The following is a 13,438-nucleotide window of genomic DNA, read 5'->3' on the forward strand; positions in this document are numbered from 1 at the left end:
CAAAAGCTTTGCTGACTTATGAGCTATGTTTTAAAGAAAAACAAAGCCGATGGCTAAACAAGAAGAAATTGTACAACATGTTTTTCACATACAGACATGTTTCTCTTGATGCACTGAAAATAAACATTGCATCTGTGCAAATGCTGCAGATGAAGACCTTAAACAGAGATTGTAAATAGTAAAATAACATCTCAAATAGAATTATGTTATCATTTTAATTAGTTTATATGGAATGATGGAAAATACAGCAGATCCAAAAAAAGTTGGTAGTGCTAGTACTGATGCTTTACTTCTTATTACTAATAATACAACTCTTACTGCTATTATTATACAAACCCAAAAAACTATGGAGGAAAGAGAAAAGATGGCAGAGTGGTAGACGCTGGATGATGATGGATGTGAGACCATGGGGGATAAAACATTTCTTGAAGGCTTTGAATGTATGTGTCCCTTAGAAGATAATCAAGAGCCTCCACATGTTGTTACTCCAAAGGTACTGGCTGAAAATCAAAAGTGGGAACATAGCTATCCAAAAAATAAAAAAGTGCATGAAAGATTCAAGAGGTACTGCTGAGAAAATATCTTATACACAGAGATTAAAAAAACATAAAAATGATAGACTATGCTGCAACCACTACAGAAAACCTCATCCAGAACAACATAGTTTTTGTAAGAGACCAAAGAACAAATGATAATAATAATAAAAATAATGTGTAGAAAATCTCTCTTTTAAAAAAAAAATGATTATGAAAATATCTGCATGATATATACGACAAATTTGCCACAGCACATACATTTTGAGAGAAACCTATTTCTCCCCAGATAACATTTCTTAAAATAACGAGGAAACATTTTTAATTAACTACTTAATTACATTTAATTAATTATCTGACAAATTAATCTTGCATGTGTAATACCTACAATATCCACTCTTCTAATACTGTATATTATCTGCATGATAGATAGATAGATAGATAGATAGATAGATAGATAGATAGATAGATAGATAGATAGATAGATAGATAGATAGATAGATAGATAGATAGATAGATAGATAGATAGATAGATAGATAGATAGATAGATAGATAGATAGATAGATAGACCCTTGCATATGCAGCACATCCTTCACTTGAAAAAATATTGCCAGTGAACATAATTGAAGCTGCAAATGAGTTTTCTGTCAAACCATAATTAAGAACGTAAATTATGAGGATGTTAAATGTCTCTGCAGCACTGATACAGTAGCATACTGTAAATGAAAGCCCAGGTGGTGACTGTTAGATGTCAGTGATGACAACCTGACCTTTTCTACTACAGGCTCTACAATGTGTACCGATAATAACGCACCTGAATGGAACATTACTTGATAAAATAGAACAGAATATTGATAAAAACTTCATTATAATTGTACTCTGGCAGAATAAAAGGTCAAACTGAGTGTTTCTGTATCTGTCCCCCCTCCAGCCACAGTCACTGAACATCATGTCCTTTAAATCTGGCAACATTAAACTACAAATGCTAAATATACTAATATGAATAATATTTTCTTTGCTGGTGACCTTGGCGTTGAAAATGAAGTCATGGAGACGCTCTGACAGTTTGAGCTGAGGCAGAGCTTTCTGTTGACACCCCACTGGTGAGTCATAATTCGCTGTTGGATATTTTAAATTACAGACTACAGTAATTCTCATCTCCGGAATGATTGCTTTGCTTATTTCTTTCCCGGAGTATTAAAAATTCACTGCCAAGCCACCCAGAGAACTCAAGGACTGACTTTAAAGTTATGAACTTGTTATTTATGACAGTCACGAAGACAAAACGCTGACTGTTAAAGATTATCTGATCAGATGAGCTACTGTGGATAATTGGAAAACTGGGTACATTTAATTTAGAGCTGTGATATTAGTGGATGTGTCCAAGTGTCTAAAGTTTTGGTTATCTGCCTAAAGAAGCATGAAACATTATGTAAAATCATAGTTTTTGTTATTTATTCTGTCTTTGATTCATTATTACTGATGTACAGTACAGTGCAGGTGTGAACACCACAGTGCTGCCCCTCACACACAGGAACCGACTCATACATATTCCCTTGCTTGACTTCCTCCCCTTCCTCAATATCTGCAGGAATGAGGGTGTTTTTGTATAAAAACAGAGGAGGAGACAGTATTTATTATAACCTGCTGGAGCCTCAGGGGCTCCCCACCTCATATTTCATCTTAATGTATCTTCACTCACGGCCTCACATTCTCTCCCCGTCTCGCCGTAGCCAGGAAAACTTCAGAGGTGAGAAACAACAATGGCAAAGCAGGTGACTTGGTGTTCACAGTCAGTCTCACCTTGGCCTTATCTGGGGCTTCCATATCTCAACAGATTAAACTGCCTAAATTAGACTGTGCTCTCGCCGGACGCAGCGAGACGTCCCTGGAGAGCCGAAGAGGAACGATGGGTTTTTGCTGGAGCGGAGAGTGTGGCATCAGGCCTTGCTGGGCAGGCCATTATATGCCCTGCCGTGCTGGTTGGGTGGGCCCCACTGTGCTGCTCTGCATCTATGGTTTCTGCTCCATGATGAGGCCCATAGAGCCCTTCATGACAGAGTTTCTCACGGGAACTTACAAGAATCTCACCACCGAGCAGGTAAGGGTACTGAGCTATGAAATGGGATTTGTGACGGCCTTACAGTGATGGAAGCCTTAGGTTATTAGATTTGCTCAGTGGTTTTGTTTTAATATACATAAAAAGAATCTAAGTAAGAATAAGAAGTATGAGAAACTGAATGAGGCATGTTTGGTTTTTAAAATATATTTGAAGTTTACACATGAATAAATGAAATGTGCCAACCCCAACCTACAAGAGGAGCTGAAATGTAATATAATTCAAGTTACAAATTGATTAGAAATGTAATATACCAGTAAATATAAATTGTATATCAATGTCAGTGTAATTATATAGCCTAATATTATCCATGTTAGGCTATATGCCAGATGCCAGTATAAATACGCTTTACTAAACTGCCGGTTTAAATTAGAGATGATATTTTGAATATCACTGCTAAATAACTGGGTATGGGTTTTTAACATGTTGCCTTCTATTTCATGGACCAGTTTATGGATACCATGGATATCCACGTAATATGCAATGGTTATTTGGCCAGTGGTAGTGCAAATAAAGTTCTGTATCTCACTCTGGACCAAAAATGTTGGACAAATAAACAGAAGGCTTGACTCACTAACCAACATCACGATCAGAATCCTTCTGCCCCAAAGGGGTTTTTAGATTACCTGTTTGAAGTAAAGCATGTGTTGTATTTTCCATTTAATGGGAGGAGGAGGAGTAGAGAGCACTGGTAGATGATTTTGTAGAGTAGTCTGGGAAGAAAATCATATGCTTCTGACCATGGCCAAAACCAGGGAGATGGTGATTTACTTCAGAAGGAAGAGGATGGTTTCACAATCCCTGTAGGTCTATTTCCTGAGGAAGATGAGATCCTGCAACATGTTTATTTTGTTATCCGCTGTATTTATTCTCGTAATCTGCTGTAATACAATAATTCCCAATTTGGGATCAATCTATTTATGTATCTATTTATCTATCTACAACGTTTCATCTTAAAGAAACAAATCATCATTCAATCATACATTTTATTTTCTCTCTCAATACATTAAAGAGTTATATAGACTAGATTGACATAAACTGACCTACCATGTCACTGAGTGAATACATTTCTGCAGTTAAGTTTGGCACAGACTGAGAAGAAAAAGGGAGCCTTTAAAGTATCATGCTGCACCAGTGGTATAAGTCCTTCACGCCTCTCCAATAACAATCACTTAGTGGAGCACAAGGCATGCTGAGGGCTTCTTGTCCACGTAAATTACAGCAGGTATACTCAAGGTATACTCAAATTAATGTCCAACCATGTATGTAGCAAATTGCGTTTTCAATGTGTGGTCCTGAGTGGCTTGTGAGATTTTATAACACATTATAAACATAAGTGTGTCGACCACAAGCACACCTCACAAATTCAATTTCCTCTCCCAGCCATACATACATGGTACCCTCGATACTTAAATTACCATAAAATACCAAGTTATGGTGCGTGTATTGCAGCCATGCAGGGGCCAATGCTGAAATGGTTTAATCTTGTTTTGACAAGAGGAGCCTGAGGTCCATTCATATTGAACATGGAGCTATTTCTTGCTCCCTGATAACTTATTTTCCTCCAGTTTTTCTCCTATTTACTCTTGTTGTTATACATTCATGAAGTGGAAATGTACAACCTAAAATTGTTCACGCAAACTGATGAAATTTTAGCTCATGCAGACCTCCACCTCATTGTACCACATCTGTTCATGTGCCTCACATCTTTGGAGGGATAACAACTCTTAATTGTTTTATCTTTGGGAAACTCTTCATAGCATCTTCTGTGCCCTCTGAACATGATGCTGTTACTAACTAGTTACGACAGAATAGAACAAAGTAACCCCTCAAATCCCTTTTAAGTAAGTGTCGGTCAAGAGGGAGGTTTGACCTCACTGACACACTAAGAAAGTTCATGGGGCGTAATTAGGATTCATCCGCTGAGGTTAGACGGATATCAAAATGAAACACCTTCTTAAGCTTATGACAGCAACTAAAATAGAATAGTATTTAAGTAATGTGGAAAACCAACAAGCAGCTGCCGTCATTCATATACATTACTCTGTTAGTCTGCAGCTGACAGAGATGTAGGATGCAGATGTGGAATGATGGCATCTCCATAAAAACCCATTTCTGGACATTATTCCAGTCAAGGCCAAACTGAAACAAAAAAACTACCATTCGGGAACCACATTATGCTTAAAAGGAGCTGCCTTTCAAGCCGCTGCCATTGTATTTATTAGCATAATGTTAGAATTTATCAACATGTCACATTATGAGCCTCGTTCATGCTGTTTCCTGTTCCATTACGCTCATGCAGAAGTCATTTTTCATTGACAATGAGTAATGGTGGCATTGCATCTGCTGCATCTGTCATCGTGTCCCACACACTCGCCTACAATCAGCAGTTAGAGATCATTTTCTAAAAATAATATCTTTTCTTTCTTCCATATCCAGGTGACTAGACAGGTGTATCCTGTGTGGACTTATTCCACTCTGGTTCTCCTCATCCCTGTCCTCCTGGTGACAGACTACCTCAGATACAAGCCTGTAATCATCCTCCAGGGGCTCACCCTTGTCACATCATTTCTGTTGGTACTAGTTGGCTCGGGGGTCCACTCAGCTCAGTTGGCTTTCTTCATCTACAGCATTGCCATGGCAGCAGATGTGGCTTATTTCTCCTACATTTACAGCGTGATCCAGCCCAGCTACTATCAGAGAGCGACCAGCTATGTCAGAGGTGCCATACTTTTGGGCTACGCTGTGGGTGCCCTGCTAGGTCAGCTGTTAGTGTCTTTAGGTGGGGTGTCCTTATATTGCTTAGGTGTTGTGAGTCTCATCTCAGTGTCTATTGCACTGATCACCTCCTTTTTCCTGCCGATGCCTGAGAGTAGTTTATTTTATAAGGAAAAATATTCTGAACAAAAGATAAACTCAAATGAGGACACTAAGGACTCTGAAAGCCAGGACTCTTTCATCTGGGTGAGGACCATAAAGACTACCAAATATGTTTGGAGGATGCTAAGAAGGCTCTTGTTGGACTGTAAGAAATGTTATTCCTCCACAGCTTTGCTCTTCCTCTGCATATGGGCAGCTACAGGGAGGTGTGGCTTCTACCAGGTAACCGGCTACATCCAGATCCTCTGGGTCTACGTGCAGCCACATAACTCCACAGCCTACAACGGAGGGGTAGACGCCATCAGCACATTGTCAGGTACACTAAAGGCAGCCACTGATTTGTTCTGACACCTCAATTTAATTTTTAATTTGCTGTTGCATCTTGTGGAGGAAAGTCATGATACAATATTTCAAAATTTCAAAAAGTATGTTCAGTTAATTCTCGATCGAAAGCTTAGTTACCTAAAGAACAAGCTGCACGGTGCAAAGTTTTGACACTGCTATGTGGTACTGCGTAGGTAGTGTACAATGTTTTTATAGTCAGCAATGAGACTGAATCAAAAAAGTTGTGGACCATAAAACCAAAACAAGTTAAAAGATGCTTAAAACTGTAGAGCTGAGGGGGGCTGCAGCTTGTGATAATATTTTGTCACTACGAACAACTCCTTTGACATTACATGTAGTCATTTGATCCATTGTTAATATAAAATATTCATTGGTGCAGCTTTAAGTAAAAGGATTTGAATATTTCTTCTACCACCGGTTGCTCTTTGGAATTGGTTGTCTATGGAAAAAAAAAAAAATCACTATCAGTGAAATACCTTGCTACCCCCCACCATTTCACATACTTGAAAGTTTGATGCTGCATTGTCACTCCAAACCCAAGAGGAATTGTTGTGCAAATCCTTAAAACTCTGATTAATTCTGAATGGCATCCGCTGCATATCCAGCTTAACAGAATTGGTTCAGGTTCTTGTAAAAACAAGTCCAAACATTTTCATTAAAGCTTATGGGATTTATACCCATTCCGCTACAAAAAATAAATAAATAAATAAATGAATGAATAAATAGACAGAAAGAAAACACAATCCCTTTCTACTATCAGTTTTTCACAACCCCTAAAGCATGGCAGACAATAGGAGCAGCATTAATTAGACTATTTAATTGCCCGCTCTCATCCCCAGATGGGTATAGCAGCTGCTGCCATCCAGCCAGTGTACTTTTATTGATTATAGTACTGATACATTCCTGTATTCCCCAGAAACCAAAGGCAATTACTCTGTGTAAACCACATCCAGCTGTATGCCTTTCACTTGTAAATGGTTCCGCCCAACATGCAGTCAAGCTGTAGGGTCCATGTCTGATATTTCCCCAAAGATTCCTGTTGTATTTTTCTCTATTCCACACTTAGAAAACATCCCTGAGGAAAAAACCTGGTAGAAACCGATAGGGGAAAATATGAATATGGATTACCAACATGATAAAGTATGGGGGGGAAAGCACAACATAATTTACTATTTTCATATTCAGCATATTAATAACTGTATGTCCTGGAGCCTCAAACAACATGTTTTAGTAGCTCATTAGTATATAGATAAAAAACAAATGTGTATGCAGAACAAACTGAGTTATGTTCGTTACTTTTTTTGTTCAGTATGCTTTTCATTGAGTTACAGGGCACCTTGACCCATCTGCCGTATTTATCTGTGGTTTAAACAAAGTGATTACAACTCATTTGCACATTAAACATCTACTGTACTTAAATCAATAGAGAATTTTCACATCAACCCATCCCCAGGTCACGTTTGCCCAAGGTTTTCCATTCAATTTAGTGTGAAACAGTACGCTGAATATATTTCCATTTAGATAGAAACCACAAACTGCAGCTTAAAGTGTCAAAATCCAACATTCTCACCATTATTATCTGATCAGTAGTACATGACAACATTTTCTACCATCTGTGCCACATACATGTACTATAATGGATCCTGAAGCATGTGACCTCAATGCAACTTGTGCTTGAACTTTGAATTCTTACATTATTCCTCTGAATGTACAACCTGCCAATGGTTAAACTTAATTATTTTCACTTGCAGTTTTCTTCTTTACTTTACTTTAGGAATATATCAAAATATACATACATATATTTTATTACCTAGATCTGTTTCCTAAATTACAGATTTGGCTTTCTTTCCATTGTTTCATTGTACTTTCTACTAATGCACGATATGCAGGGTTGCTATGACATCAAAAATATTACATCCCAACACAGTCTCCTTTAAACTACATGTATATACATTTAATATGAAACAGCAAACACAATTTGTAAGACATGTATTGCCTCCTGGATTACATTTCTATCCACATAATGAGGAACTGTTGTTAACAAGCGTCTCTGCAAGGCTAGAAAATGCATCCGCCCACTGCAACTAAAGCATGTTTGAATTGTTTATGGTTAGCCACTTACAACACTCGGTTAAGGTTAAAGGAAGATTGTTGTATTGGTTTATTCATGAAGAAGTTGACATTGGCTTGAAGCACAAGACACAAGTCTGCATTATTAATATTTTGCCAACCTGTGATGTTTCACAAACCTTAACCAAAGTGTTTTTTTGTTGCCCAAACCTTACTCACCAGTGTTAATTGTACACCCACCATCCATCTTGAACCGTCTCCTTGAGAGTAGTACTGTTGAAAGAAACTGTCAACAAAGATTCTCCAACATAATGAGTAAGGACTAAACTAAATGTTCTACACCGTATCTGAACATATTCACTGGTAGAGTTTTTCTTTTTTTCCTGAAAGCATCCACTTGTGCCAACAAAAGGAAGGTTAAATGACAGGTTCACAAAGTTTCAAGTCGACATTGACACATGTTTTTCTTGCTGAAATAATTCCTCCTGTTCATACTGACCATTAAAAGATCCCCTCCTGATGCACTTTCAATGTAAGTGATAGTGAACTTAATCAACAGCCCCCCCCTTCTGTGCAAAAATGTCTTTAAAAGTTGATTCAAAGCTTATGTGAGCCTTCAGCTGTCCAACTTAATCAAATCAAGTTACTGCCTTTTTAGTGCCAAATTGTCTCCCTCTGTTAAGATCCTTCCACTGCTGCTGAACAGGAAACAGCTGTCCTTCAAGACTCAAAGAGGGAATCTTTCACTAAAAAGCCTGTAAATGTGAAAGATGGACTAACTCAGATGGCTGAAGCCTTTTGAATAAATTTAGGTCAAAACAAGGACGGTGGATTCTGTTCCTCATCACATACATTGTAAGCACTTTTGAAAATGATCTTCTAATGGTCGGTGTGGACAGGAAGAATGATCATAGCAAGCAAAACCTGTTTCACTGCTCATTTGGGCACCTGACTGTTATTTCAAGACACACTCAGACTTTATCCTTCTAAGGTTATGTTTAGGTCACTCAAAGCACTTGGTTAAGGGTTGGGAAATAAATGGTCTTAGCTCAAATGTGAACAGCACTGACACACAAGAGAGGATGTATTTTGTTTGTCAGTATTTCACCAAACCACAATCTTAAAGTGTTTTTTTGTGCCCTAAACCCAACCACGGTCAGGGAGATGTCTGAGCTTTTATGTCAAAGCACTTTGCACTCACACCATCCACCTCAGTCACCTCCCTGTGAGAATAATGTAACACTCTTCAGGCTGGTTAGCATAATCCAACAACCAATTACATTCCCTATAAAATGTTTTTTTTTTCTGGAAAAACAATTTAATAGTATATGAACCTACATAGATAAAGTCCATTATTATGGTTATTGTTACAGTGCCTTTCCTTGAAGCGAGTTATTGTTTTTGTCCTACAGTATATAAAGTGGGTTTAATTATAGTGTAAATTTAGACAGTTATCCAATTAAACTGAGTTATGAACACCAATTTCTACCATACTGTATAAACCCAGCTGCATTATCGATCCGTCTCTATGAAGTTGTACAGCTGGCTCCTGCTGACCTCACTAAGCCTCCAATTGACACTGCTGTGGAAACTGACCTAATTATTCCGTCTCCGTTTGACCCCCCTCTGCTAATCAGAGCCGGTGGGATTGATTAAGTACAACTTAAATACGCCGAGTGTCCCGGGTGGTGTTTACGTTGGACTATAATCACTGATTGACCAGGACCGGACAAGAAAGTAAATGTACATATAAAAGAGTGAAGCAATTATACTCAGCCACTCTTCATATCCCAGTGGATAAAGAGATAAAGATCACTGATAGATCCAAGTCTCTGGGGAATTAAGGGTTTTCCTATTTAAACGAGCCTCAATGAACATGCCTCCAATTATGTTTTTTATTTAACCTCCGCCATTATCGAATGCTTTAACAAGCAAGCAGCAGTTACAGGAACATTCTGAAAATGATGAACACTGTATGAGGCAAGTGAAGAGAGAGACAGAAAGTGAGAGGACAAATAAAATCAGACAGAATGTCAGACGATAAAGGGATGAGCAAAAGAAGGGAGAAAAATGTCCTGATATCATCAACGACCCATCTGGAGTCCCCAATTTCATATACAGGGATAAAGGTATCTTAACTCCTTCACATGTGCTGACAGGAGCCATGTGGTGTATCACTGTGCCACCCTGTGGCTGAAATGAGCAGAATCATCTATCAGGCATTACTGTTACCTGCTTAGAGTTTAAAGTATTATTTCATGTCTTAATGATCAAAACAAAACAAAAAGTGACTCTTGAAGTGATACATGATACAATATGTACTGCAATATAAAAACAATAATGATAAAGAACTGTGATATATGTTACCAAGGGTCCATGTAAGTGAGCAGCTTCATTCATCTTGCTTGTGATTATTTGCAGTTATATATAATTATGTATCACTTGAGCTTCAATAGCCTTTAGAGAAGGGGTGTGTGAAAAAATTAAATAATGTGTAATATTATAACTGAGAGAACTATTTCACCACATAGTCCACTTAGTAGCTGTTCTGGAGCTTTTGGTGATTTCGCATGATCTTCGTCAGCAGCTGCAGCTTTGTCATTGAATTGTAAGTGTTCAAATGTCCATGTTGGATTAAAAGTGCACTCTCAAAGTTTGTTTCTTGGCTTTGGAAACAGAAGTTGGCAACAAAGTCTCACCTCAGGATCCATTTACTGTATTTGCTGCTCTGGAGCTTTTATTTTATATCATATCACTTTAAATTCAAATAAAGATCATGTGACATTATTGAAAGCTCCAGAACAACTACTACACTTATATCTAAATGTTCCATCCATCAAATACCTCTGAGTGGAAAAGACATTGTTTTATAGTTTCCTTTCTATACAGTACCTAAATTGTACAATATAGCTGTGAATTATGAATTTCTATCAAAATTATTAAAAAATAATAATAATAATGATGATTTGTGGAGTTTATAATGTGTATGTGCCCAATTCAAAAATCTGACCAATACTGTAAGATATGCACTTTGAGCATTATGTCTCTGAGGCCTCTCTACGTCATTACCCCTTAGTTTCACTACAGTTACAGTGTGAGTCACACAGTGATTTGGTTCTCCTTCAGGAGCTGCTGCCTCGGTTGCTGTGGGCCATATGACGCTGGAGTGGTCTGTGTGGGGGGAGTTGGTCCTGGGGGGTTTCACGTTCCTGATCACTGGCGCTCTATTCCTGATGGATTTGACTCATAACATCTGGATCAGCTACACTTGCTATTTCCTATTCAAAACTGTTTACATGCAGCTCATCACCATCTGCACGTAAGGATGCATTATGGACATGTCAGCTGGCAAATGTCCAATCCTCAATCCATAAATGCAGCAGTGTCAGCACATGCAAGACAAGGCTGTGAACAAAATACATATTCATAGGTATCATCACCACATGATGTTTCAAACATGTGTAGAAGTGTCTCATGAGGCATTGGGTTTTTATGATTCTGTGGTGATTTGACTGATTTTTAAAAACCTACAAACAAATCTATACCAAATTTTAAGTCGCCATAGTTGTGTTAATGACTCTTTACTGACACTTTGGTCTAGCTTTACCTAGATATTTTTGGGTGATTTGGACTTCTGCTGTGCTGTCAGTGACATTATATTATTTCCACCTTGAGAATAACATAATCTGATCAGCTCCACCACAAATACCAAACGTTAAAGGAATCATTCATGTTTTCAACCTTTATCATCTTTCATTTTTTTTATCACTGTGATACTCGCATCAATAGTTTTTAAAATGAGTTAAATATAGTTTTTAGCTAATGGTGGCCATGTCAGTGTGTATATCTCAAATTATTGTACAGACTGTTATGGTACTGCACCTGAAGATCAACAGTTTCACTCATCCAGTCAAATATCTCAACACTGGTCCATAATTTGTTTCATGCATGGTTACTGGATGATAAAATCCATTCAAATGACATTAATCTACTCTGGTCTAAGAACAAACATCTGTAAAACCAATGACATTCCCATCAGCCTCAGTCAGCTGTAGCCTGCTTTGTGTATAGTGCTAATTAGCAAGTGTTAGCATGTTAACAGTCTAAATTAAGCTAGTCAACACTACCTGCTAAATGACAACATGTTAACATTGTGAGCCTGTTGGTTTGCATGTGTTAGCATTGAACTCAAAGTGATAATTTGCTTTTAAAAAAATTCAATTTCAGTTATATTTTTAGCAGGAAAAACAGAAACAGAAAAACCTTTTCCGATTTTAATCTCCTTTTTCCATCAGATTGTCATTAATATCAGATTAACTAATAATTTAATAAACCTGTATTCTGAAGATTTTTAGTTGTTTCATTTTTATATGACTGAATCTTATGCATTTGTATCTCAGTTTTCAGATAGCCAAGGCACTGAGCAGAGAGCGCTATGCATTGGTATTCGGCATTAACAGTTTTGTGGGCACAGTGCTCCAGAGTGTGCTCACTGCCATCGTCATCAACACCAAGTCTCTACAGCTCACCATCACCTCCCAGGTAACCCTTACTGCATGTTTCAGTTGTCTGTTTCAGATAAAGGAAACTATTTTGATGAATCAAATCATTCATTTATAAGTCATCATCCACAGTACTCCTCATTTTCTCTTTTCAGTTCTTTATCTACGCTTCGTTCTTTGCTGCCATTTCCCTGCTTTTCACACTGAGAGGTGTGTATACTGTAGTCCACGTGGGCCGGCCTGCTAGAGAGCACCAGCCAGAGAAGACAACCAGCCTGCCAGAGGACTTACATCAGTGAGAAACAGAGAATGTATTGATTTATATCAAAACTCTGTCATCAATTACAACAGAAATCAGCAGTAAAAGAAAAAACTGGTTACATACACTCTGCTTGGATATACATCAAGATATTCAGACGGTCGATCCATCATCAGAAGGGTTTAACCAATCAATTCTGCAGAGATGCTGTGACTAAAATACCTGTTAAAATAAACCTGTTTAAATAAAGGGTTGAATTAAAAAAAAATACTGGAAGTGTAATATTTACACGTGGCCACTAGAGAACAGTATCTTCACAGTGTAGAAAAAAAAGACTACACTGCATGTTTGCTGTGTGCAGTAAATATAAATGTATTGCCACAATATCCCAAACATGTATGTACCTAATTAGTCATAAAAAAGGGTTATTTTAATTAACTCATTGTTCAGAGGATTTTTTTGCATGATTAGCTGTGCAGTTGTTATTCTTTTCCTCAAAATTCTTGTGTGCACATTTAGCAATTTAATAGTATTTTTATGAAGACACATGTCCACAATGGTTACATGGACACACTAACAAACTGTTTGTTTTTTTTGTTTCGTCATGCAATTGCCATTTGGTGTGATGGTTAAGATACCTGCAGCGACTAATATTTTGTATTACTTGTATTACAGTGTATGTATGACAAATTAGCTCAGTAAGAGGCTGCAGTAGGCCTAATTGTAACT

General features: G+C 37.7%; 1 protein-coding gene across 1 annotated transcript; it reads left to right on the forward strand.

The window, feature by feature from the left end:
- Nucleotides 1-406: 406 nt before the first annotated feature.
- On the forward strand, nt 407-12,749 carry LOC133985258 (thiamine transporter 2-like). Its single transcript, XM_062424855.1, has 6 exons — nt 407-493; nt 2,372-2,635; nt 5,093-5,849; nt 11,075-11,267; nt 12,349-12,490; nt 12,606-12,749. The coding sequence occupies exons 1-6, from the start codon at nt 407-409 to the stop codon at nt 12,747-12,749; spliced, it is 1,587 nt and encodes a 528-aa protein (XP_062280839.1).
- The last annotated feature ends 689 nt before the right edge of the window (nt 12,750-13,438 follow it).

Source organism: Scomber scombrus, chromosome 8, assembly GCF_963691925.1.
Source record: "Scomber scombrus chromosome 8, fScoSco1.1, whole genome shotgun sequence".
Taxonomy (NCBI): Eukaryota; Metazoa; Chordata; class Actinopteri; order Scombriformes; family Scombridae; genus Scomber; species Scomber scombrus.